The 24,919-nt window shown below is 44.2% G+C and overlaps 1 protein-coding gene across 1 annotated transcript in view; it reads left to right on the top strand.

Annotated features, from left to right (window-relative positions):
- Nucleotides 1–24,919, top strand: part of FOXK1 (forkhead box K1) — a 55,529-nt gene that overhangs the window by 20,425 nt on the left and 10,185 nt on the right. Inside the window, exons 2-8 of the mRNA XM_051782565.1 lie at nucleotides 6,058–6,255; nucleotides 16,444–16,600; nucleotides 17,861–18,007; nucleotides 19,741–19,934; nucleotides 21,067–21,233; nucleotides 21,910–22,191; nucleotides 24,402–24,626. Coding sequence (XP_051638525.1) covers nucleotides 6,058–6,255; nucleotides 16,444–16,600; nucleotides 17,861–18,007; nucleotides 19,741–19,934; nucleotides 21,067–21,233; nucleotides 21,910–22,191; nucleotides 24,402–24,626 — 1,370 coding nt within the window. The remainder of the gene's footprint in view (nucleotides 1–6,057; nucleotides 6,256–16,443; nucleotides 16,601–17,860; nucleotides 18,008–19,740; nucleotides 19,935–21,066; nucleotides 21,234–21,909; nucleotides 22,192–24,401; nucleotides 24,627–24,919) is intronic.

Below are 24,919 nucleotides of genomic sequence, written 5' to 3'. Positions count from 1 at the left end.
GACTGCTCTGAACAGCACCTGCACACTGAGCATGGCCTGAAATTTTGGTATTTATGATACACATAAAAGGGGGAGAAGTATCCATCTTGCCCTCTGGTAGAATCACGTCAGGTGCCTTGAAATAGCTGGTAATGGTAATAGCCTGACAAAGATGACTGACACCAAATTCTCACTTGTGCTGAGAAACCCAACATGATTTTGGACTTTTGTGCCTGGAAATAATACCATAATCTTTTGGGTGAACTATGTGTAGTTGGCACAAAACAAATGGTTTTCAGAGAAGTTACAGGGGACAGAGAAACAACTGTTTTGTGGGGCTTGTTTGGAATTTTGTCTCTTTAGAAGGGTTTTTGTGGGCATTCTTGGTCAAACTTTAGCTAGTTCTGTTTCATCATGACATGTGCTGCTGTGATTAGAGCTCTGGCTGGCCACTTCTGCTGAATCCAATTTACTGATTATAGAGATAACTGCCTCATCTTTAGGAGTTGGACTACTGTCCCCTCACATCACAGAATTGTTAGGTTGGATAGGACCTTTAAGATCACTGAGTCCAACCATTAACCCAGCACTGCCAATCCTCCACTAAACTGTGTCTCCAATGGCTTTTAAATCCCTCCAGGGATGGTGACTCCACCACTGCCCTGGGCAGCTGTGCCAGTGCTTGAGAACCCTTTAGGTGAAGAAATTGTTCCTAAAATCCAACTTAAACCTCCTCTGGCACAACCTGAGGCTGTTTCTTCTTATCCTGTTGTTTGTTACTAGGGAGCAGAGCCTGACCCTCCCCTGGCTCCACTTTCCTGTCTGGGAGTTGCGGAGAAGGAGAAGGTCCCCCCTGAGCCTCCTTTTCTCCAGGCTGAACCCCCTCAGCTGCCCCTCATCAGATTTGTGCTCCAGACCCTTCCCCAGCTCCGTTGCCCTTCTCTGGACATGCTCCAGCCCCTCAATGTCCTTCCTGAATTGAGTGGTCCGGGACTGGACACAGGATTCAAGGTGTGACCTCACCAGTGCCACGTACAGGGGGACAATCACTGCCCTGGTCCTGCTGCCACACTGTGGCTGATACAAAGTCAGAGTGGTGGAGGGAAAGGGGTAGATACTGAGAGTCAGTGCTGTGGTTACAGGATCTGCATGTTTAAAAAGAAAAAGTGGCAGTTGCAGCCAGGGGAGACGATCATGCTTAACCAGGTCTCTTGAATGAAACCCGGGGCCTGTGGTACCGTTCTGATTCAAATTGCAAGAAGTGTTATTTTTAACAAAGCTCCTCCTACAATGTTTCTCGCTCAACCTGCATCTCAGCACTGTAGCACAGATGCTGCTGGTGCAATTATACCCACAACATTCAAGAATAACAGGATTTCATAAATTATGGCAAGATAAAGTAGACAAAGTTGGTATTGACTTGCTGATGACAGCGCATGTGTAACACTATTCCAGCTCACTTTTCTGGTTATTCCCTTTTGCATGATGAACTGGAATGATGTTTATATATAACATAACATACTATATTATGTTTAGATATATATATTACATAATATATAAATATCATTTCACGTTTTATATATACATTTTATATATGTTTCACCTTGGCTTTCTCGTGATTTGTCTTCTCCTTTTTGTCGCTGTGCTTTTCCACAGTGTAAATGTAAAAGCATAAATCCAGCACAGTTTCCTCCTATTTCCTTTTAAAATCTTTAAATAGCCTTTTCTTGCTGTCACGCAGCAGATCTTAGCAGAAGTTATTTGGTGTTAACAGCACTCGGGGTACTCTAACAAAGAAATCAGTGACTGTAATAGCTTCTATTAAACCTGGTACTATATTTTGGTAAATGCATCTCCCTTTCCTTTGCATTTGTGACTAAAAGGTGCTTTGAGGAGGAGGAGAAGGTCTGCTTTTTATAGAGCCATGCAGGGTATGGAGTCATTCTGTTGGGTTTTTCCTTAACCATCTTTCCCAAAGTCTGCTTTAGGGTGACTGTTTATGTAAAGTCTAGTGTTTCTTAGTGCTTTATTTTCAGACTTTATGTAGATGAAATGCTTGTGGTCACTGTCACTGGTTCACCACATGAAGGATGCCTAATAGCATGGGAGCTGTGTTGTCAGGGGGAGGAGCTCGTCCAGGAAACTTTTGGAAAATCTGTCTTGTTTAAAACAAACAAACAAAATTCTAGCAACATCTTTTACATGACTGTAACCATGCGTGGTATGTGCACTCCCTCTCTTCTCCTTGTCTCCAGTGTATATATAGCATGCATTCTGCCAGTGCTGTGGAGTCTGTGCACTCCAACATGCAGCAGGAAGCCAACAATCCATTTTCTATGACTCTCCCCTGCCCTGTAATCTAAGAAGGCAAGAATTGTTTCTATGCAGTTTATGGAGGTTGGGGAGGGTCTTTGTGTGGTTTTAATTTTAACACAAACTAAAAAAAAAAAGAAAAGCTTTCTATTTTCACTGTCTTGCAAGGCATACTAGAGAAATTGGAATCCTTTCCCACAAGGGAAACTCTGAGTACAGTACATATGGTTTGTATGGCCAGGGATTGATTGCAGGATGTACTTGTCTGTAGCAGGTTATCGAGTAAAACTCAGCAGATCTGGAACTCAAGTAGGCTGCTTCCTGCCTGTAACAAGACCAAGAGATTTTGCAGACCATTAATTCATCCCTCTAATCAGCTGGAAATTTCAGAGGTGCTTAAAAGAGTTGCCTCTTGGGCACCCTTGGAAATACCAGTTAACTTCATTATGCTTTTTATGTTGAGTCTAATCTGTGCTTGCAGATTGATCTTTTTCTCATGATGGAAATGTAGTAGTAGTAATTGCTATTGCATCTTTGATAGAAATCATGCAACATGAATCAAATAGTAGAACTCATTTTAAATAACCTGAAATATATACAGTAATCCTAAGGAATGCATGCTCAGTTCTGCTTGGGCTGTCTGTCTTGTCCTGCTTATCTTCTGTAGAGGCATGATTCTCATAAGCTTAAATCCTGTGCTAATGTGTCTCACTCCTAAATAGGACTACCTGATACAATTTGAGTTTATCCTCTTGGTTGGAAAGAGGTTAATTAAGGGAACAATTAGAAAAGCTCATTAAAACTGCATTCAGGTTCAGTGTAATGAAAAGTTCGCTTCCTGTGACAAGATGATTCCAAAATCATGGTCTTCTGATTTCTCCCTGACACAGTTCCCCAGCACTAGTCCCTGTGTGCTGGTTTGAAGCAGTGTCTTGGGCTGTGCTGATGTCCTTGTTTGCATTACTGTGGTGGTTGTGATAGAGACTGGAACAATAACCTTAATCCCAGGCACCTTCTCACCCCTGAGGGAAGGGAGGGGTTCCGCAGGAATTTACAATCTGCTTTGCATTGCATTTCCATTTCTTGGGTCTCAGGTTTTTACAGCAGGGAAAGCATAAATTCGGATAGATTCCCCCCAGCTTGGCTTTACAGGCAGTGTCAATACTGAAGCCAGCTCAGACCTGGCTGCAGGAGCCTTCTGCAGCTGTGAGCACCGCTGCATAAATCCAGTCTCTGGTTTTTCTGGGACTGGTTCCTTACAAAATGGCCATGTACGTGCTAGGTTAGCATAGTCTGTGAAAGCCAGTTCTGTGTCCTGGGTTCTGCTTCAGTGGACTGGGACTGTCTGTCTGAAAACAAAATCACAGCAGCCAACAAATTGTTTGCTTGTGTAGTCAGCCCAGCCTCTGTTTCTCGTCCCTGGTTCCAGTCTGAGATTGCGGGTAAGTCACGTGGCTGGATTGGACAGTCTGGGGAGGCTCGCAGGGAAAAGCAGTGTTAGATGGGCCTTTTCAGCACTGGGCTAGTTTAGACTTCAAACTTCAGGTCGACTCATGATTTTGGAAAAATAAGAGATTTTCTTAAGATTTGCCTGTACTCACAGAATGATGGGGCTGCCTCTCACACGGTGCAGGTATCACCTTTTATCCAACATTGTTACAGCATCAGTAAGTGTAGTAGTACTGAGCTGGGGAGTTATTTTACCATCACTTGGGAGCAGTTTGGCAGATATGGATCTTGCATTACTGGGTCCTTCTGAAAAGGAAGACTTAAGTGGCAGTAGGATAGAGCTCCATTCTGGTGTGAAGGAGCAGTGGGGGATCTTCTGGCCTCAGCAGTGCTGCAAAACTGCCTCAGGGCTCTATGCAGCCAGGCCTGTTGATCAGCAGCAAGTTAGGACTGCACTGAATACTGCTGAACAGAGACTGATTTGTCCTTGACTCAGATGTTGAAAAATGCTGAGCAGTTGGTGTTATAGCAGAGAATTCCATCGCTCCGTGAAAGAAATCTCAGCTTTTCCCCGATAAGGACTTGAGAAATGATGCAGCTTTGCTCACACTGGTTTTGAGCCTCAGTCCATGAGATGCTCATTGCAAATGTATGTACTTTCAGCTTTTTTTTCTCTAAGCTAAGCCATGTACCAGTGTGAAGCTTAAAATCCAGAGCAATGGTTCAACATCCTTGTTTCAGGTTCATCTCAGTAGGGTGGTACCTGCTGCTGGCAGACACTGCAAGGCACGGACACTGCTGCTTTGAATTGTGCCTTCCTATTGAGTCTGCAGGGAAGCCTGTTTAGAAGGGTTAGATAAACACAATTAGGCTGCATTGCCAGCAATGATGTTTTTATTTAATGCATTAATGAGTGCAGGTGGCAGGACCTCTGAAGTGAATTAAATGCAGTGCAAACTCCTGCTGTACTAGCAGAGCCATTGTGAACCACTGAATGCTGAGCCAGCTCATTTGAGAGATGAGGTGGGAGATGGGAATGAGCTTCCCATGCCTGAATGATAATTTTGAGCATTACCTTACAGCACAACCAGCTTGTGCCAAAGAACCAAGAGCAAGAGAGTGTGTTTCAGAGCTGCATTTCTATCAATAACAGCATTAAGATAAGATGGTCACAAAAACAGATTTACTTCCTTGTCACCTTATTCTGTTACCTGGTAGGATTCGATAATGCAGTGGTTAAAGGAATTCTGTTCAGCCCACACCAGCACTTACAGTGCTAGAACAACACCACCCAAGTCCGTTCATTTCCTTCTATAGGCAGGATGCTGGAATCCAGCACAATTACTGTGCTCTCCTGGCCTTTCCCACGGTGAAACCTGGTTTTTATTTCCTTGAACCTCAGTATCAGTGAAATGATCCCTGGAAAGCTTGTATTGATTGCATATGATTGTCTAATTAAAGTGTGATAACAAGAATTTCAGAACACTCGCTCTCACAGCCCTGTGCTTATTGTAGACACTGCAAATTAGAAAGCTTGCTGCTCAGATATGGAAAATGTCAATGCTTATTTTCTTTTGAATTTCCCAGCAACTCCTGAAGGCTGCACTTGTAGATATATTGTTATTTTTTTCCTAAAATAACAGTTGGAAAGAAGTGTTACTTAGAGAAGAAATGAGGCCCTGTAGGCTTGCAGGGGCCCTGTTCTGACCCTGCTAGCTGTTACCCATGTTGTCTAAAGGGAAGCACTTCTAAATGAATGTATTTTAATCTGAAACCTGCTAGATGATCCTTTTTTAGCATCATATGCAGAGATGGGTGTTAATTATACATTATATAGATGCAAGTCTTTAAATAGTGCTCTCTGGTCTTACCTGGAGGCTGTTTGTTGATCTGTCTGGACTTTATAGCTGTTTTGCTCCCTGTTGCTTGTGGTTTCATACTTTCTGGTAACTTGGATCTTCCTGAGATGTGTGCAAGGCAAATCCTAGTCCTCGATACGTCGCAGGAACCCAAGAGTTTGTCATTACAGGTCTGCATCTTGCTTAGTCACTGATTGAATAGGTGGCCTTGGGGACATCGCCAAACTTACCCAAACCTTCTGCTTGCATCTAATCACTGGGTGATCCATGACTCACTGTGATACATTTACAGGACTTTATGAATGATCAGTAATTCTGCCCAGGATGCTGAGCAGAAAGATGCTATAGAGAGTGGTGGAGTTTGAATTAATGAATGATTCACCAATTGCATACAAACCCCCTTAAATACGTTCGGTCTCACGTGTAAAACGGACTTTTCCCTTTCTTTCCTTTCCAGATGTACTTTCCGATTCCCCAGCACGGTTATAAAGATCCAGTTCACATCTTTATACCATAAAGAGGAAGTAAAAGAGGAAACCTCATCGCCTCCCCCTCGGCCACTTTACCCTCAAATATCACCTCTGAAGATCCACATCCCGGAGCCGGATCTCCGGAGCGTGGTCAGTCCCCTCCCATCCCCCACAGGCACTATCAGGTAAGTTGTTAATTATCCACAGTGTGTTCTCTGACATCAGTCTGTCAGCCCTGTTTTGTTTGGTATCCTTGGTGCAAGAAATGCCCCATTAAAAATAACTAGTTAAATATCTGATGTTCAAAATTATGGGAGACTGCTAAAAACTGCCCTGGAAGAAGGGCACAAGGGTTGTGTTTAAGAGCTCAAGGGGCTCAAGGGGAAACATAAAGTAGTCTGATATCTGTAGTTTCATAGCTATAGAGTTACTAGTCTATCTTTGGAAGTGGAATTAGAAATATTTATTGAGAGCTACCTATATGCATGGAAAAAAGAAAGCAGGCAAATACTTTCTATCTTAGGGCTGCCTGTTTTATTTTTATCTCAGTAATATTCTGTTGTTGCTGGGTGGTGCTGCTTTATCTGAAGTTAGAGACAAGGGTGGCCATTGGCATGTGGTTTCCTGGGAATGGAAGGAAATGGGGGTAGGATGCTGACCATGTGCTGAGGGGCTGTAGCAATCTGAATGTGCATCTGTGCCAGTATCCTGTTTTGTACATGATCTGATTGTGGATGTGCAGTACAAATAACCTGAACATGAAGTTACTATCTGGAATATTTTCTTTCCTTCTCAGCAAAGAATTGATGTTACAGAGTTTCAGTGAAATCTTTTAATGTCACATCTGTTACTTGAAGTATAATAAGTTTTATAAAGTAAAGGAGACTCATGGTATAGGATGATGTATTAGAATTTTAAAACAGATGGGCATCAGAATAGCAGGAGTGAGCCTGGTAATAGCAATAGCCTTTGGGTTGTTTTCATGTCTGTACATTTGTAAAAAGGTAAAGTACACAAATCTCTCCTGACAGTTACCACTAATTCAGTGAATAGTATGCAAATATAGGTGGCTGAGAATGACTTCAGTGTCACAATGAAGCCAGTTTGGTTTTGCATAGATCTGGAGGCTCTTGGTTGTTTGGGTTTTTCCACGGGTCTTGCAGAGCTGCGCAGATGTACAGTGCTGATATTCTAGAAAGAGGGGGCTGGAGGTAGCTGTGGTTTTAGCCCTCTGTTCAGGCACTGCTTTTAGTTTATATTTAACCTTCTCTTTTTAGATGAAGCTTGTTGCTGGGAGGGGAGGGGGATGGTTCCTTTGCCAACATATGGTACTGAGTTTCCATTCAGTCATCTTGTGCAAAGCAGCTCAGTGTGGTTTGTGTTACTAACAGAGGCTGTATCTTTTGACTCCGGCATATGTCTGCAACTGCTATTTGATTCCCTCAGAATGTTTCTTTTGCACAAGGAGAAAGTGGAAATGGTAGTGTTGAATTGTGCTCGGCCCCTAATGCAGTGTTTACTAAGGATGATTAATGGTTGCATCCGTTTGTCTCAAGCAGAAGCTAATCCAGCCAAGTCTTCAGAAAACCTCAAAAGACATCTGAGGTTTCGCTTGCCAAACCCCTTTCGTTTCCGAGTTCCTCTTACAGAGGAGGGGCTGACACGTTTGTAAACATCCCTGCTCAGCCCTTTCAACCTCCCCCTCTCCCCCAGCAGGGACTCGCAGCTCAGCCCTGTGAGCCAGGCTTTGCAAAGTCATTTGGGTGTTTCTGCCCGAGAAAGGGAAGGCTCTTTGAGAACAAAGTAGCTATGCATTCTGGCCATCTGGCTTTCAGGGCAGCTCTCTGCTGCTTTCTTGGTGAGTTCACAGTGGTGGGTGAGTCTGGCACAATGTCCTCTCTTCCTTCCCAAGGGCAGGTCTGCGAGGGCTGATGAGGGCTCAGCGTGGGACCTGCGCTCCTCTCGCATCGCTGGCTTTGGGAGGTGGTTGCATGAGCTGGGTTCTCCTCCTCCTCCTCCTCCTCCTCCTCCTCCTCCTTCTTCTCCCCCTTCTAGTATTTACTTTCCTAATTTGGTGAGTTTGCCTTGCTCCTCCCTGATTGGCCCATGGAAAATTATTGCAGTTTGGAAATCCTGGGCAGGGTGAAATTTCCTTTTTGGAAAGTGGCTCCTGGCCCCCTTTTCCTGCCTCCACCCTGGTGCGGGGCAGGGGCTGTACCTGCACTCCCAGATCCAGCCCTGCCCTCCTGACCCCCAGACCTGCTCTGCCTCCCTGTTTACACTGCAACTTGCTTCCCTGCAGGTTCTCCCCTGCAAGCTTCTGGGGTTTTTTCCAGCCTATTTATTTTCCCTCTGCAAAGTGCAGCACCTAGAGAGGGAATGAGCTTTAGTTAAACAAAACCAAACCTGCCACCCTCAGCAGCTTTGCAAAGCAAGATTCCTGCTTGCTCCTGGGGAGAAATGTGCTCACTGTTTTCTCAGCTAGGTATTTTATCTCCAGGAGGGGCTGTGTGTGGATGTGTTTTGAATGCTGTTGTACAGCTTTAAGGGAAAATGTTGGTTGGCAGCATGCTGTGAGGGTTACACACAGTCAGGGTTTATTTCTTCCTGCTTTGAGTTCAAAATTCCTTTTTTAAAAAATCAGACTTGCATGTTCCAGAAAGCAAGAGGCCACTGTGATTGTAAGAAATTGGTAGAAGCAGCCTGCCATTTTATACAATGTATGGAAGAGCAGAGGAACACCAAATCTCCTCTCAGTAAGTTCAAGGCATTGAAAAGCTGTGTGAAAACCATGTGCAGTTTGGTTAAATTCAGCTCTGCCTTTTGGGAGATAGAGCATTTCAGGGTCTGCAGCTTGTATTTGGAGGATCCTCTTTGGGTGACAGTGGTGATATGAAGTTTCTCACCTATGCTGCAAACTCTTAGCTTTGCCTGCTTTTGTGATAAATCCACAATATCTACATGAATGTGACTCCATATGTGTTGCAATCTAGGCTTGTGCTTGGATTATAAGCAGATCCACAGAGACAAGGTGTGATGTAGGAGCCTGTTACTGGTCTCAAAGTCATGCTGAGTTGGAGATTAGATTTACAATGTTTAGTTTTCCTCTTATTATTGTCCAATTTGTGTTAATGGCCCTGTAGTTGTAACGTAACTCAGTTTTTCAAATAGCATCTCTCTGCAGCATTGCCCCTCAGAGTTAGGGTGGTTTTAGTATTTATGAAAATTAAATTCTTTCTCTGTACATGCTTCCCTATTCTAAACAGCAACTGTGATCTCACTGATAGATAGATAGAGAGATATATGTATAAACTACAGTGAAGAAATACTAAATGCTGTACTATGGAGGTCGGTGCCATTATTCATATTTTACAACTACTGCTTCTGGCTTATCTCTGCTCCAGAATGGCTGTGGGCTTGAACACTTTGTCTTGTTTGGGTTTTTTCATGGAAAGGGCATGGATAGTTAGCTCACATACACAGTCTTTATCAGTAAAAAAAATTCTTTGACATGTAGGAGTAAGAGTCGTTATAGCCCTGTGAGAACTGCTGCTTGAAAAGTGTCTGGTGAGGCTCTGTGCTAGTAGCTAAACTGGTACATATTTGTGTGTGGAGTCAAATCTGTATTTTAACTGTTAGTACTTAATGTGCCTGCCCATGTCTGACTGTTACTGGAAGGGTCGGTAACTAGTTTTCAATTAAATTAATGGTATGAATAATGAGAGATCAGCATCTTTCATTCTGTAAGCTTGATTAGTAAACCAGAAGATGTGAGTGAATTGCCATGGTTTCATAAGCTATAGTCCTTTTTTTCACTAGGCAAAATTAGTTCAGTAACGTGTTACGTGCTCTGATAGCGAATTACTCAGAGGTAACTGCAATTATCTTGGCTTAGCCACCAACTTGTTTTGTGGCCTTTAACAGGTCATTTAAATTCATTGTGTAATTACTGCTTTACAAATGTGTGTAGTAGATAAATTATGTATTGACCTTCTACTCTGTAAAGCATGACAAGAGTGTGTGCGAGCCATGTTACAGCAGACCTGCAAATGCTGACTATGCTTTGATCCAGACTTGGCTTGGATAAAGGGGGAGCTTTTAAACAGGCTCTGGGATAGCCATGTACCACTGTTTCAGAACACCTGGGATTTAATCCGAGTTTGCACATTGACTCCAAAGGTTTGTAGTGGGACTCTGAATGCACCCTGACTTGAGTGATGCGTTCACTCACTAGAATGGGATGCATAAATATTGCCTGCTCCATTTCATTCAGGCTTTCCTTCTTCCCATTGAACTGAAACACCACTGAAGAGCTCCAAGGCATGTTTTTTGCAGGCTCTTTTGCATTGTCTCAGTTATACATTACTTCCTGCATTCAGGCAGAATATGCAGCTCAGGCAGCTCCCACAGTTGGACAGACTGGTGATTATTTTTAATCACCCGAGTCTCCAAACCACGAGCCAAGGAGCGTGATGCATATACACCATGTAAGAGAAGCACCAGTCTGTGCTGGGCTTGGGAGCTCTACTCATGTTTATTCCAGATAATGGACCATGTGCTGGAGGAGATGTGCCAAGCCATGTGCTGGAGGAGAGGTTGCAGATGTCACCAGCTGCAGGAGCACTTCCTCTTCCCCAGTCAGTATAAAATTTTAGTTCACTGAATCCACGAGTGGAGTGAGGTCACTTCCTTTCAGAGAGGGGAACCACTGGAGCACTGGCAAGTAATAAAAATTTGAACTTTTGTGGATAGCTCACTTTCTCTCATTGTGGCTTGTTCAACAGCTTTGTTTCTCTTCAGCGTTAAGCAGGCAGGGTAGCTCTCAGATTTCTCCTTTCACATCAAAATCTAGCTTGGTTTGGCAGTCTCACCACTTGTGATTATTTCTGAAACCTGTCTGAAACAGGCAACATGCAAGGACTTGCCTTTCTTTGAGTTATGATTTTGGGGCTAGGCCGGGGAAGGCGAGAGCAGCGGAGGATTCTCACCCATTCCTGCTGATTGGTGTATCGTGGAAAGGCTTGTTTCGCAAGTCCAAGGGCTGTACTTTGACCTGATTCTTGCTTATTGCACGTAAAAAGCGTCCCTGTGTCTTCGTGTCCCTTTTTTGCAGGCTCGTGAAGTGGAATATTGGGATAGTCTGAGGTTTGTGGCGTTTCTCTAACCAGAGTCCTTGAGCAGAGGGCAGCACACCTCTGATTTGCATTTGAGGAAGAGACTGGGGAGGATTTTAAGAAATGGTGATTCTTCCTTTGTTCTCAACGGGGGCTTAAAAAATGCCTATCCAGACAGGAATCTGTATATTGGCAGTGTTGCCAAGGCTGTAACTCTTATGTCTGCTGTGTCTCTGTACCTGCTTCACAAATGTGCACTCAAGCATTTCTCAAAGGCACTGCCGTGTGCATCTCATATCCTAAACCACCAAGCTGGACATGGTTTTGTTCTTTAGTGATGCAGATTCCAAGTCTGGTGAACAGTTTTATATGGGATTCCAGGTAATCTTTCCTCTTTGCCACAGGTGCTTTTTCCATACACCTGGCTTAAATTAAGCCTCTGTAGCTTGATCCCTACAGATACCTTTCCTGTAGAAAAGAATAAAATTGAGTAATAGGGCAACTCTCCTGCATTCTAGTGCTGCCTCTCCTCTGGGGAAATTGGCACTGAAGTTTGGGAGTGTTTCAGTTTCCAGATTGTTCACAGATTTGTAATATGACCATAAATAAATCATTTAAGCACTTGTTGCTTAATTTTTATTTTTATTACCCCTAGTCTGTAAAATGTGCATAGTATTGAGAGAGTGTAGAGATTTTTACATGGGAATCTCAGTGTGCTCGGGGAACAGACCCCTGTAGCTCAGTATTCTGTCTCTGACATGGATATCTTGGGGGTCATATAAGAACATAGCAAACAGAGTAATGCTGACTTAGGTGCAGTTTGCCTCCATTTTCTTGGAGCAGGGACTTCCTGACCATCTGTCTTAGAAAGCCCCTGATGGCTTCCCTGTTTTCCTCTTTTCCCCAAGAATTTGTATACTGGCTTTTTCTATTCACATAGACTTTTATCATCAGCCCTGCCTTACAGCATGTCATTCCACAGTGCAGCTACAGACGTAGAAGCACTTTCTTTTGTTTTGGAAGTGCTGCTTAGTTTCATTTTGTACTCACCCGCTCTTCTGTTGCAAGAGGCCAGAAGCTGAACACCTCCCCTTGGCTTTGTTTTTATAGGCTCTGTCACCTTGCACCTCAGCTTCTGTCTTAAATTATTTTTTCAGATATGAAATCCATTCCATATCTCTGATCATCCCAGTTATCCCTGTCAATACCTTCTCTGGATCTGCTCTATTCTTTTTTTTTTTTTTTCATATGAGAGTAGACAAGCAAAACACAGTGTCCTGCTGTGAATGTACCATGCAAACCGTGGTACATCCTATTTTTGCAGCTGATTCTTTACTTGAAGCAAACTGATTTTGGACATTCCAGCAGAAATGCAGCACATTGTACACACTCTCCAGGAGCTGGTGCTTAGTTAATCGTTGCTAGCAAGTGCTGTGAACTTACAAGGCTGGGTTCTTGTTGGCAGGAGTTGAAAGTAAGTTGTGGTGCCACAAAGATTTAGAGCATTTAAGCCCTGTGTTTGAGAGGCCGTCTGCTGGTTACAGGGGTGAATATACTGCAGACACTGCCTTCAGCCCTCATCTCTCTGGCCTTCCTACTGAAGAAGGGTTAAGTATGAAATGGAAAACATGCAGCAGAGGACCAGTGTGATCCAGCACGTGGTTGCAGTCTCATTCTAAAGCTGAGTCTCAGTGCGGTATTTAGGGAAGTGTGGCTCAGTGGCCGCCTGCAGTCAGTGTTTCAGGTTCAGATGCTGAATCCTTCAGTGGATATCAAAGATTTCTGGCACTTTGGGGCATTAACCATGGTACCATGGGATTAAGACTGTGAGTAACTGCAACTGGTTTACTGACATGCCCCGTGTGTCTTTCAGTGGTATAAAACACTTGTTTCCTCTCCAAAATGCTCTCTTCCATAACAGACAAGCTTAACTCAAATTAGCTTGGATTGCTGTAAGCTAAGATTGCCAACATGGACAGTAAGCATGGATCACAGCAGTAAGTCAGGATGTCAGAGCAGGGTGAAATTGCAGACCTGGCTGTGCTTTTCTCAGTAAAAGGTTATAGTGTCAACATGGATCAAGTTATGGCTGAGTATTGATGCAGTATTAATATCCAACAAATCATAATCACTGTCTTCCCACTTCATTTTTGTTTTATAGCACAAGCAGGTGTTTGTAGGGAAAGCTCTTTGTTTCATAATATTTTTAAAGGGGGTGTGAGTACATGCAAGCATCCCCAGCCAGTCCCCGGCTCTGGGTGGTGAGGAGAATTCCAGGAACTCCAGGAAACTGATGTCACTGCATTGTGTTTGCTTGTTTTCTTTTGACTGCACTAATGTTTAATTTTAACTTAACCCTCAAAGGGGTATTTTTAGTAAAGCTGTTTCTTCACTCCTGTCCCATGTTGGGAGGGCAACAGATTGTGTCTCCTTGTTTTTTCCAGTAGTCAGCTCTTTCTGCCTTCCCTCTGAAGAGCTCTCTATGATTGACTGAGAGCTTGAGCACTCAGCAGCATGTCCTGTCTGTGCATGGAGTGGCTGAAAGTTGGTGTTTTTTGTGTCCCTGTGTCTCTTTTGATTTGATCATCGATCCAGGCTGAAAGGAAGCAAATCTACCTGGACAAAAGGACTCCATTCTGTTAAAAGATTAATACATCTTCCAAATCTTTGGCTACTGCTGTGGCTGTCCTAAGGGGTTTTTTTGTTTGCTTGTTTTTTAAGCCAGAGATCATACTTCAAATTCATCAGCCCCAGAAAACAGAGTTTGAATAGCAAAAACTGGACTGATCTCAAAGAAAGGAATAAATTCTTGTATCTAGTTTTATTTGTTTATTAATTAAAAATAAAAAAAGGAAAAGGCAAGAAATACAACTGTGTGCAGAGCACGGATTTAATGGAGAACTTCCATATCTTTGTCCTGAGATTTGGCTGCTGTTTCTGTGGTTTGATGTTTGTGTATTTCTGCAGCCAAAGAACAAAATCAGAAAACTCTTGTTTCATCCTATTCCATTCCCAGTCTGTGTGTTACAATAATTGCTCGGGTGCCAAATGCAAAGATAAAAAGAATTGCTGGGTTTTTGGTTTGTCATTGTTTCATGTATGAAAATGGCTTTCATTTGTAATTATCTACACATTGTAAGAAGTGTGTATGTAGAGAAGCTATTGAAAAATGACAGCAGAATAATTAAATTCACACCAGCTCCTCATGTGAATACGAAGACATCAAGAGTGTCTTCTGTGGTTTAGCTTGGAGTAGCAAACTTTGATTCATTTTCCTGCACAAACAGGTCTCTGCTCTTTGAAAGGCTGGGTAAGAAATGCCTTTATCTCTGGCAAAGGGAGATCTATAGGTATGGGCTCATCAACGTTATATACCTTGCACCTCCTGAAAGCTTTACCTCCTGCTGCACTCCCGAACAGCATCACCCAGTAATGCCAAGGGCTGTTGGTGGGCACTGAAAGGGTTACCTGGTGCTGTGCAGCACTTTGCAAGGCTTGTTGATGGGAGAGGGGTGAGCTTGGGTTCCCTATTGCAAGGGTTTTTTGTGCCTGGATATTTCTGTTGCCTGTTCTCTCTCCCCTGGCCCCCCCCATCCTGTAATTCACTTTTAAAAGAAACCAGTTTGGGTTGTGCTGAGCTCAGCACTGCAGCCATTTGCAGAGACACCACAAGGAGAAGCAGCACTTCTCAGTTTACAGGCTGGACTGTGGTAGGAAACAGTCATTCCTTACACTCACAGATTGCTTATGCACCCAAGGTATTGCCCACTGAGCAAACAAGGGTTGTCTCACTGCTTCCTCTCCATCCCCATGTGTACATGTGTGTGGGGGGGAAGTCAGTCACCTTTTTGAGGGAGGAACCATGTTCTATGTTTTTTTATGCAGCATTTAGCCCAGTACTCTGATGGGTGTCAGTGTCTGTATTTGTTTGTGTCACTTATTGGGCATTTCACTAGTAAGAGGATTGTTTATGCCAGTTTTACTGAATTCTAGTTCCCAGCTGTGGGCTTCAATTTGCATCTTTTCATACAATTTGGACTGCTTGTTTTGCTGTGTAAATCTTCTGGGTATTGGTTTACTTTCTTGTTTACCGTTTCTCTGCACCTAGAAGACATATGTAATCCTGGGATTTGGCTGAGCATCCTGCTGTTCTGGCTTTGCACCCCTCAATTCTGGACAGCACAGGACAGGGGAGAGACAGAAAAAGGGAATTTCAGTTTCCCAAACTCATCTATCTTCTCCCATCCTTCAAGGCCAGGTTGGATAGGGCTTGGAGCAACCTGATCCAGTGGAAGGCATCCCTGCCAGTGGTAGGGGGGTTGGAACAAGATGATCTTTAAGGTCCCTTCCAACCCAAACCATCCTGTGATTCTGCGGTCCTTCCAACCCCACAAATCAAGGATGGATGATCTCTAGACAAGCCTTTCTAATTAGTTCTCGTCTTGTAGCACTCATTTCTGTGTGCCTGAGTAGTGTTGCAATTTACAGCCCCCTTTTATGTGTTTGTAGCATTTTTATCAGCTTTTTCGTGCCTGTCCTGCTCCGTCGCTGTTCCTGTAATGCCACCTTGTGGTGGCCCCGCGATGCCAAATGTGTCTTTTCTAGCCAAAACTGAGCTACCTCTGTGTGAGTGCAGTGATTGCAGCTCCCCTTTATGAGTGTGCTGGTGGATCAAGGAAATCCCCATCTCCAGCTGTGTGGTATCAGGGTGGGATCTTCTGAAGCTCAGGTGTTGTGTTAGACAGGGACGTTCGTGGCAGATACGTGCTCTGGGTGCTTTAGTCTGATCCTGTAAAAGAACATAGCTGCTGTCTGTTAGAGGGATTGATTAAATATTACCTGTGTAATCAGGAGAGTGGTGTGTTGTTCATTCACAAGTCATAAAAACAAGCTACTCGTTTAGTTAAGTATTCATCCCATCCCTGATACACTCTGTATTGTTTGAAGTCCTGCATTGTTTTAAGTGCTCCTCTGAACACAGAGGAGTTGTTTAATGCTTTGAAACACTGCTCTCTTGTGATTGCAGGAAGTATCTGTGTGGTGGGGAGTGTCAGGATTTTGTAGAAATTCCAGTTTTATCTCTGTTGCTTTTTTTTCTCAACCTGTTCGGGCTTTGAATAAGCCACAGGGGCAAAAGTACGTCCATTACATCTGCTTCCCCGTGACCTGAGAGCTTTACTGTACCTTGGAGGGTAACTACTGTGTGCCTTGTTAATAAATGAAGTAACAAATAACTGTATTTTCTTTTTGCCTCTCCAGTGTTCCCAACTCTTGCCCGGCCAGTCCACGTGGTGCTGGATCCTCAGGATATCGTTTTGTCCACAACATTACCTCGGATCTGCAGCTGGCAGCAGAGTATGCGGCAAAAGCAGCATCAGAGCAGCAGGCAGATGCATCTGGCGGGGACAGCCCAAAGGTTCACAGAGACATTACTTACCCAGCAGTGCTCCTTGGGAGGCTTGTTAAAACCTGATGCTTTATGGCTAGTCCTGGTTGTAGTTAAAAGAGGTCTAAGAATGCCCTGGCCATAAGGGTGCTGTGTGCAGTATCCTCCAGGGGTTTGAGACCTTGCCTTCAAAGCAGCATCTTGTTAGTGGTAGCAGATGAATCTACTTGCTTAGCTGCCTGAAATGTATTCAAATAATCCATTAAAATGATTAAGCAATAAGATATTTTTTTTGCTTATTTGATAAATCAAGAACCCATAAGGAAGAGGTACAATAAAATTAAAAGTCTTGTTTTCTCCTTTTAATTAATGGTATTTTGCAAAACACAGTTGGAGAAAGCAGAAGCGGGGGAAGAAACCAGATCCTGGCCATGAGAAGTCTGTAGTCAGACTTTAAACCAAACATGAAGGCCTGTCAAGCAGGCATTAAATGAGGAGAGTGGCAAGTGGATTAAAAAATAACTTAGTTAGAATGATAAAATTTAATTTTGGTGAGCTGATCTTCAGATCAAAGTTAAAGGTCTGGATTCAAAACCACCTGATTTGGGGTTGGGTGGAGGAGCACGGTACTAGATGGCTTTTTTTGTAGACTTAATTCTCCCTTGAGACAAGAAGGGTTGTTTTTGATGGAGTAATATGAAGAGTTGGGAATATGAGATCTGGCAAACAAATTAAAGTACCCAGAATGAAACAAATCCTGCTGGAGAAGGGAAGGGACAGGATCAGGTTTCACGCTGGGCTCGTTGCTGGGAGGAGGGCTGATAGCACACTGCATGAAACCTTTCTAAGGAAGTATAGCTGTAGCTGGGCAGATTTGAACACTGTAGTTTCATGAACAAGGAAACAATGAATGTATCCTACACCCTCTAACTCTTGATTCCAATTGCTTCTCCTGACCCTGTTCCCTGTGCTGACGTGAGCACATGTGGGAAATTCAGTGGGGAATTGAATGAGACTGAAGTTAGCTTTTTAGTGCGTGTTTGTTGGGAAGAGGGAAGGAGATACTTTTGTCTGGCTCAGCCCTATAGTTCTGTTTGCACACAAATGCTTGTGCTAAATTGGGTGGTGACAGTATAAAACAGGAGTGAAATGGGAGAGGGCGATGCTCTCTTGGCTGCCCCTGCTGCTCTCTTAGCATCTGTGCTTTTTCAGTTTGGGTTGTGGTACACTGTAGTGTAAGAATTCGTTGTTAGTGACTAAATTTCTGTTTGTTTGGTTTTTTTTCCTTAGGATGAGTCCAAGCCACCCTATTCTTACGCTCAGCTAATTGTGCAGGCTATATCTTCAGCACAGGACAGGCAATTAACACTAAGTGGGATCTATGCCCACATTACCAAGCATTATCCATATTACAGGACTGCTGACAAAGGCTGGCAGGTGAGTTCTTGACACTGACAAGCTTTTAAACTACTTTGACAGGGCTTATCTGCTTTGAAATGCATTTATTAAAGATTTGGGGCACTGGGAATAGAGCTGCTTTGACTGTTCCCAGAGTGAATTTGTTTAACACAAGCTGACTAGTTTGTTTGTGGATGATTAGTTTTTTTGGAATACTTTGTAGGGCAATATAGTGTGTTTCTCTTTTAATGCTGTAGTCATGTAGCTTTAATTCTTATTTGTATTTTATTTTCCTACATCCTTGCTATCAGTCACTGCTCTGCCCAGATTCTTGCTTAATCCTTCACCTTGTCTTTGTTTGGCATGATCTGTCCAAGCAGAGGATATCCAGCCTAAAACTGAGGTTCCAGTTTTTAATCACAGTACCTTAAAACGTTACAGATGTTTTGTTTTCCCAGTGTATCAGCTGCATTGCCTAAGTCACAGTTTGCAAGTCTTGAATCTGAGTGAGAACTTGGGAAACTGAGAGTCTGTGCACTCCTTGTGGTATTAAAGGAAATCTGACCAGCTTCATAGGAGAGTTTGAATATAGTTAACACATGCTAAATCAAGGTTCAGTGTTCACTTCAGGGCTGCTTTCAAAGTTCCAGGAACCTCAGCTCCACCTGCTTTCAGACTTTTTCTTGGCATCACACTTCTGAAATGAGTGTTGTCATTCGAATATAACACACCAGTGCAGCTGGAAAGGCTCTTGCAGCTGCTGATTTCATTGTGTTCTACTGGCAGGAGCAGAACTGCTTGGTGCACTTTGAGTGCAGTTGGAATAAATACATTTCTGCCTCCCTGGCTTTTCCCTGCAGTTCTAATTAATTGTGGAATTCACTTCCTGCCCTAACCTGCTCGGCAGAGTTGTGCTTTGCGAACCAGTTGCTGCCTCCTGCTACAGAGAGCTGCATCTCAGTGGAGGGTGAAGTTGCCGTTTTCCCTCCCCTCCAGTGGCATTGAAAAGCTTTACTTGTGAAGAGATTGTCTAAACCTGCTACAAAAGCTCTTGTTTTGTTTTGGAAGTGGAAGAGGGATGAGTTTGTGCACACCTGGGTTTGCTGAGCCCCTCCCCAAGCCCAAAAGCCAGCGCTACACCCAGTAAGAGGTGGGCTGTTCCAATGGAAAGGATAAATAGTCTTGTCAGCATCTAGAGAGCTGCACAGTGCTAGCCTAGTGCCACACAGGTAATGGATTCCTCTCAGAGCCAGCTGTCTAAGAGCATGTTGGCTGGCTTACATTATGATTACTGTGAGATGCAGTGTCCTTTAGGGCATGTTTGGGCACCCCAGTAATCGTTTGGCAGGTGAGCAGTTAGCACAGGCTCAGGCAGTTCTTTCCGCTTGCCTAGAATAAAGCCTGTCTTTTGAGAGAGTTCTGATGTGGTTTACAGCGATTTCCCCCTGCCTCAGCAAAGGCTCTGCTTTCCTTGCTTTCCACAGAGAAGTCACTGCACTGCCTGGCTCCAGATGTATTTAAGTGGTGGTTAGTACCAAGCAAACCCAGCTTTCAGGCTCGTTAGTAGGAACTCTTAAGGCTTTTCCCCAGGTTTTCTCTTGCACTTCTCCGGTGACTTCAGAGCTGTGTGAGTTGAATGACTTGTTTCTGTCTTCAACACTGATTCTGGCAGTGTGAGTTTTATTTTTCCAAGCTGTCTGGTGAAACTCATTTGTCTTTGTTACATGCTTTCTCATGGCAAAATAATCACCTCATTCCTCTGCTTCCTGCAGAATTCCATTCGGCACAACCTCTCCTTGAACCGTTACTTTATTAAAGTCCCACGCTCCCAAGAGGAGCCTGGAAAGGGCTCCTTTTGGCGAATTGACCCTGCCTCTGAAGCCAAACTAGTAGAACAAGCATTTAGAAAACGAAGGCAAAGAGGAGTGTCCTGCTTCCGAACACCTTTTGGGCCTCTCTCCTCCAGGTAATTTCCTCTAATCTCTGTGCCAGACTCATTATAAAGAAAACAAACTAAAACTTCTCCTGAAGTACAGTGAGTAAAGTTCGCTTCTGTTTATAGTTTGAGAGGTGATATAGTCTTGAGGCATAATCTGAAAATGATTCTGACTTCTTAAGTGTTTAACAAAAAAAAAAAAAGCAGAACCAAACTGCAAAAATGCATCAAATAACATACCTGTTCTGGCATCATTTCAAAGCAGTTATCACTGGGGTAAGTGTTTTCAGATGCCAGTCTCTGATTTCAGGAAAGCTGTGTTTAGATGTGGATTAGATCATAGTGGGAATAACTTCTGTGGTATTTAAAACACTCTCCTGTAGTGAAGATCAGGTTGATCGTGGTTGTCAGCAGTGAAGCAACAACAGGGGTTCTGTGTAGCTGCTCCAGTCAGCTCCTCTGCCTTGTGCAATGACAGCTTCTCTGAGCCCTGTAGCTGTGAGGATGAGACTTGCAATTCAGCACTAGCTGGAGCAGTTTCATGTAACATTCCTCCCACACCTCCTCTTTTCTGTCTGTTAAAATAGGGGGTAAACAGGAGGAGTTTAGAAAAAAGCTCTTCAGCTTTTCTGTTTGGTTTGTCATTAGAGAAATGTACAATTCCTCACTTGGCTGTGTGGTAACAGAGGTGGGAACCAAGTGGTTGGGGAGGGTGGCAATGGAGAGAAGGGGAGCAGCAGCTCTGAAAGCATATGCAGGGCCAGACACTTGCCTCTACGTTGCATCTTTCTTTCTCTTCCTCTCCCTGTCACACTCAAACACTGACCAAGGTGCTTTGAGAATGATCTGAAGTTATAAAACTGATCTGAATGTGAATCACTTAAAGCTTCTGTCAGCAGCGGGTCTTGTAATGAAATGTTAAGCATACTCTGAAGGGTCCAGTTTCCTTCAACAAGGAATTATACGACAGTATTTGGTGCTAGAGCATTTGTGAGGTTGCTGTGTACCTTTTAACTCTTCCCAGCAAGACTCTAGTGGGTAGTATGGGAGAAAGGCTGTCCTTCTGCTAGAGGGTCCTGTATTGGAGAAAACTCTTGGTCTCTGCTGCTGTCTTGTGGTCAAAATGCATCTACACTTGCCAACACTACGTTTTGTGTTTCAGGAGTGCTCCTGCCTCCCCTACTCACCCTGGCCTGCTGTCCCCTCACTCTAGTGGCCTACAGACTCCAGAGTGCCTGTCACGGGAGGGCTCACCCATTCCACATGATCATGACTTTGGGTCAAAGTTAGCCTCAGTTCCGGAATATCGGTATTCCCAGAGTGCACCTGGTGAGTAGCTCTTGTTCCACAGAAGGTGACTGTTCAGTTGCACCATGTGCCATGCTGAGGACACAGCAGGGAGGCTTCTGCAGTGTGTTACGGGAGGATCTAGGGGTGTCTCTTTTCACTTCATTGAGAGACTGATGATACATGTGCAACTTCAGACCATTTTTCTTACTAATCTCTGGATGAGGGGGCAGGAGGTGGAATGTGTGGAAACACCTCAGCTAACCTTGAACTAGGTGGCTGTAAAGACCTGACAGCAGAGTAGCCGTGGCAGTGCACAGCCCACTGTCACTAACTTACCAGGCTCTGGATAAGATCAGCTCTGGTGCTGTGGCCAGGGCCTGGTAAGTACCCATTTGTCAGCTGTGCTGTAACTGGCCTGGAGTGTAGGGTGAAGTTGGAAGGCAAAGCTCATGAAGTAAAGCTTCTTTGGGGGGGGATGTGTTATATTTATTGTGGTTTTTGTTCGGAGAAATGTGTTCAGATGACAAGTAAGGTTTTTGTACATTAGGAAAAAGAAGTTTGAAGGTGGTATTTTTTGAAGTCTTGATGGGTTTTTTTCTGTCTCCATTCCTGCCAATGCTGAAGGATTGAGTATTGCAGACTAGAAGTGCATAGATTAAATGGATGAAGGTCTTTTTACCTCTCCTATTAACATGTGCTTCCTTCTTCTATTCAGGGTCTCCAGTGAGTGCCCAGCCAGTGATTATGGCTGTTCCTCCCCGACCATCTACCCTGGTGGCAAAGCCAGTGGCGTACATGCCAGCGTCAATAGTGACTTCTCAGCAGCCTTCCTGTCACGCAATTCACGTAGTTCAACAAGCTCCCACTGTTACCATGGTCCGAGTGGTGACCTCCTCTGCAAACTCTGCAAACGGATACATCCTCACAAACCAGGGCACGGCAGGAGGAGCTCACGAAGCTGCAGGAGCAGTGTTGGACTTAGCTGGTGACCATCGAGGTAGCTTTTCACCTCCCTTGCTGCTCTGCTTATAAGTCTTGAGCAGGCTTGGAGGGGGGAGAGTGGTTGAACAGTTCCACTCACTGGGCACTTAGCCCTTAAAAAAAGATGTTTCTCCAGGTATAACATAAACCAAATGAGAGCTTGTCCATTTGTTGTCCCCACCAGAAAGCAAGACAACTGTGCTCCCTTGTCTTCTGTGGGGAACAACACTAACAGACTTTGGAGCCTGAAGGAACATGCACTGCTTAGAATTTGTTTATTATTGTAGAATCATAGAACGATTTGGTTTAGAAGGTACCATAAATATCATCTCATTCCACCCCCCTGCCATGGCCAGGGACACCTCCCACTAGGCCAGGTTGCTCAGAGTTCCATCCAGCCTGGACTTGGACAATCCCAGGGATGGGGCAGCCACAGCTTCTCTGGACAACCTGTGCCAGGGCCTCCCCACCCTCACATGGAAGAATTTCTTCCTAATATCTAATCTAAACCTGCTCTCTTTCAGTTTGAAGCCATTCTCCCTTGTCCTGTCACTACGTGCTCTTGTAATTATCCTCAATATTGATATTATGCCTGTATATTGATCAGCTGTGCTGTGGAAGTGTGTGTTTTCCAGCCAAAAGAGATGGCCTGGGAAAGGCTGAAACTCTGCTTTAGGATGGCCTTGTAAATGAATGATTGAGCCCTTCTTTTCCAAAGACCTGGATTCCTAGAGGAAAGCATGTGCTTCTGGAAGTGCAGGCAGTGCCCCATTAAAGCAGTCTTCAAAAACCAGTTACAACAAAGGCCTCTTTTGTTCCTAAGTTGGAAATTCCAGCCTGGGGGATTTAGTGAGTTAAGTGCTCCCTTGCTGTGATCTAGACAACACCTTGTCTGCTCCATTTGGGAAGGTCTTAGTACTACAGGGTAGATGTGTGTTGTACCATAAACAAGGCTAGTTTCTCTGACTGCTTTTATGTGGGCAGTGGGACAGTGGTTCTTTTCCCATTGAAGAAAAAATTACAAAGAGCTTCCCCTACTGCAGTACCAGGACCACTGGCATTTTTAGTTCAGCACTGCTTATCTTGCAGGAGTTTCACTTACATTCTCTAGAAATTCCTGTCTGGATCCCATACATGTTCCTGAAGTGCTAACAGTTGCAGCTACCTGTCACCTGCTCCCTTCTTTCATTCACTAGTTCTTGCTGTTGTTTGTTCTTTCCCTGCTTGTCCCACTGTTATTCCCACTTGTATCCTCTTCTGGTCTCTACCTTCCCTGAGTGCTGCATTTTCCTTCTTAATCTCTCTGCTTTTCTTGCCTTTTCTCTCCCACTTCCCATCAGTTTGCCTGCAGGTTTCAGCTCAGTGCTCCTGTCCCATCTAACTCAACTCGTGTTGTCTGCTAATGTTAAAATGGGAGAGGTCTTTTCCTACAGGACTAAGAGGTTGTGCTTCCTGCCCTCTCTGCTTTGAGACCCACAGAGCCCCTGGAAGAGAAGAGTAGTTCTCCTCTGCTTTCCTGCATGCCCAGGAGGATGCTGTCCTGTATCTGTTACATACATGCTGAACTGACCCCTTACTTCTCCTTGGAAGTGAGAAAAGTGGTTGAGTGCTCTCAAGCAGTTACCTCTGTCCAGGAACTCAGCCCTACTTTTTATTTTTTATTTTTTTTCCTCGCTCCTGGTTTCTTCGTATAATTCCATAGCAAAAGCTTGCAGTTTTGGGAAGACCTCCTTCTAAATCAACCTGCATTCAGGCCTGACACCAAGCTGCTACAGACTTTTGGCTCCAGGCATTGTTTAAGATCTTAGTGCCTTCTCGTGCTGTGTGGTATTGAAAGTCAGGCCAATTTGTTTGAAATTACAGTGTAAGCTCTGAGCTTTGCAGAGATTGCTGTCCATATCGTGGCTATAATGAGCCAGTAAGGGAGGTGATGCCCTTTTAGAGCAAAATATCAAGTTGATAGTCTTGATTTTTTTTTTCTTAAAGTTTTCCTTTTTTGCTGAGTGACTTATGCTATAAGAAAAATGTTCTTAATATTGCTAGGATGAATATGCAGTAGAGAATATTTTAGTTTTTCCAAATACTCACCCCTGGCCTTCTGTGGTGCTGAGGTACTGTCACATCTGTAAACCTGGGGTATGTAGCACTGCTAAGGTGTTAATGAGAACAAAGCCAGCTCCTAAGCCAGGGTGGGGAGTGATTGTCGTCTCCTCTGCTCCCCAACAGGAATGGACGAAAAGCCAACGATCGCGTTTGCCGCGATCCCCACAGCCAGCCGTGTCATCCAGACCGTGACCAGTCAGATGGCACAGGGTGTCCCTGGGCAGACAGTCACCATCCTTCAGCAGGCAGCTCCAGTGGCCATCGGGCAGCACCAGCTCCCGGTGCGGGCGGTCACCCAGAACGGCAAACACGCCGTGCCCACCAACAGCATCGCCGGCAACGCCTACGGTAGGTTCTGCTCCCTTGGCTTTGGGGTTGGGCTGCTCCCTGCACTCAGCAGGCAGCATGGAAAGCTGTAAGCCTTTTCTCTTTCTGGCTAGTGTATATCAAGTTATTCCACGTGTCCACTTCAGAGGTATTCCAGTTCTTCAACTTCTGCAACTGTAAATGTCATTGATAGATATCCTTGTGTCCACCTCTTCTCCCTTTCCTGGTGGAAAAGTCCTGCATTGCTACTGAAAACCCAGTGTCCCTCCTTCACCCTTGGCCATGCAGTTCTAACTACTTAGACTCTCTGCCTT

Source organism: Manacus candei, unplaced genomic scaffold (assembly GCF_025592945.1).
Source record: "Manacus candei isolate 608988 ecotype Guabito, Panama unplaced genomic scaffold, ASM2559294v1 h1tg000002l, whole genome shotgun sequence".
Taxonomy (NCBI): Eukaryota; Metazoa; Chordata; class Aves; order Passeriformes; family Pipridae; genus Manacus; species Manacus candei.
This window is presented reverse-complemented; position numbering and strand designations above follow the sequence as displayed.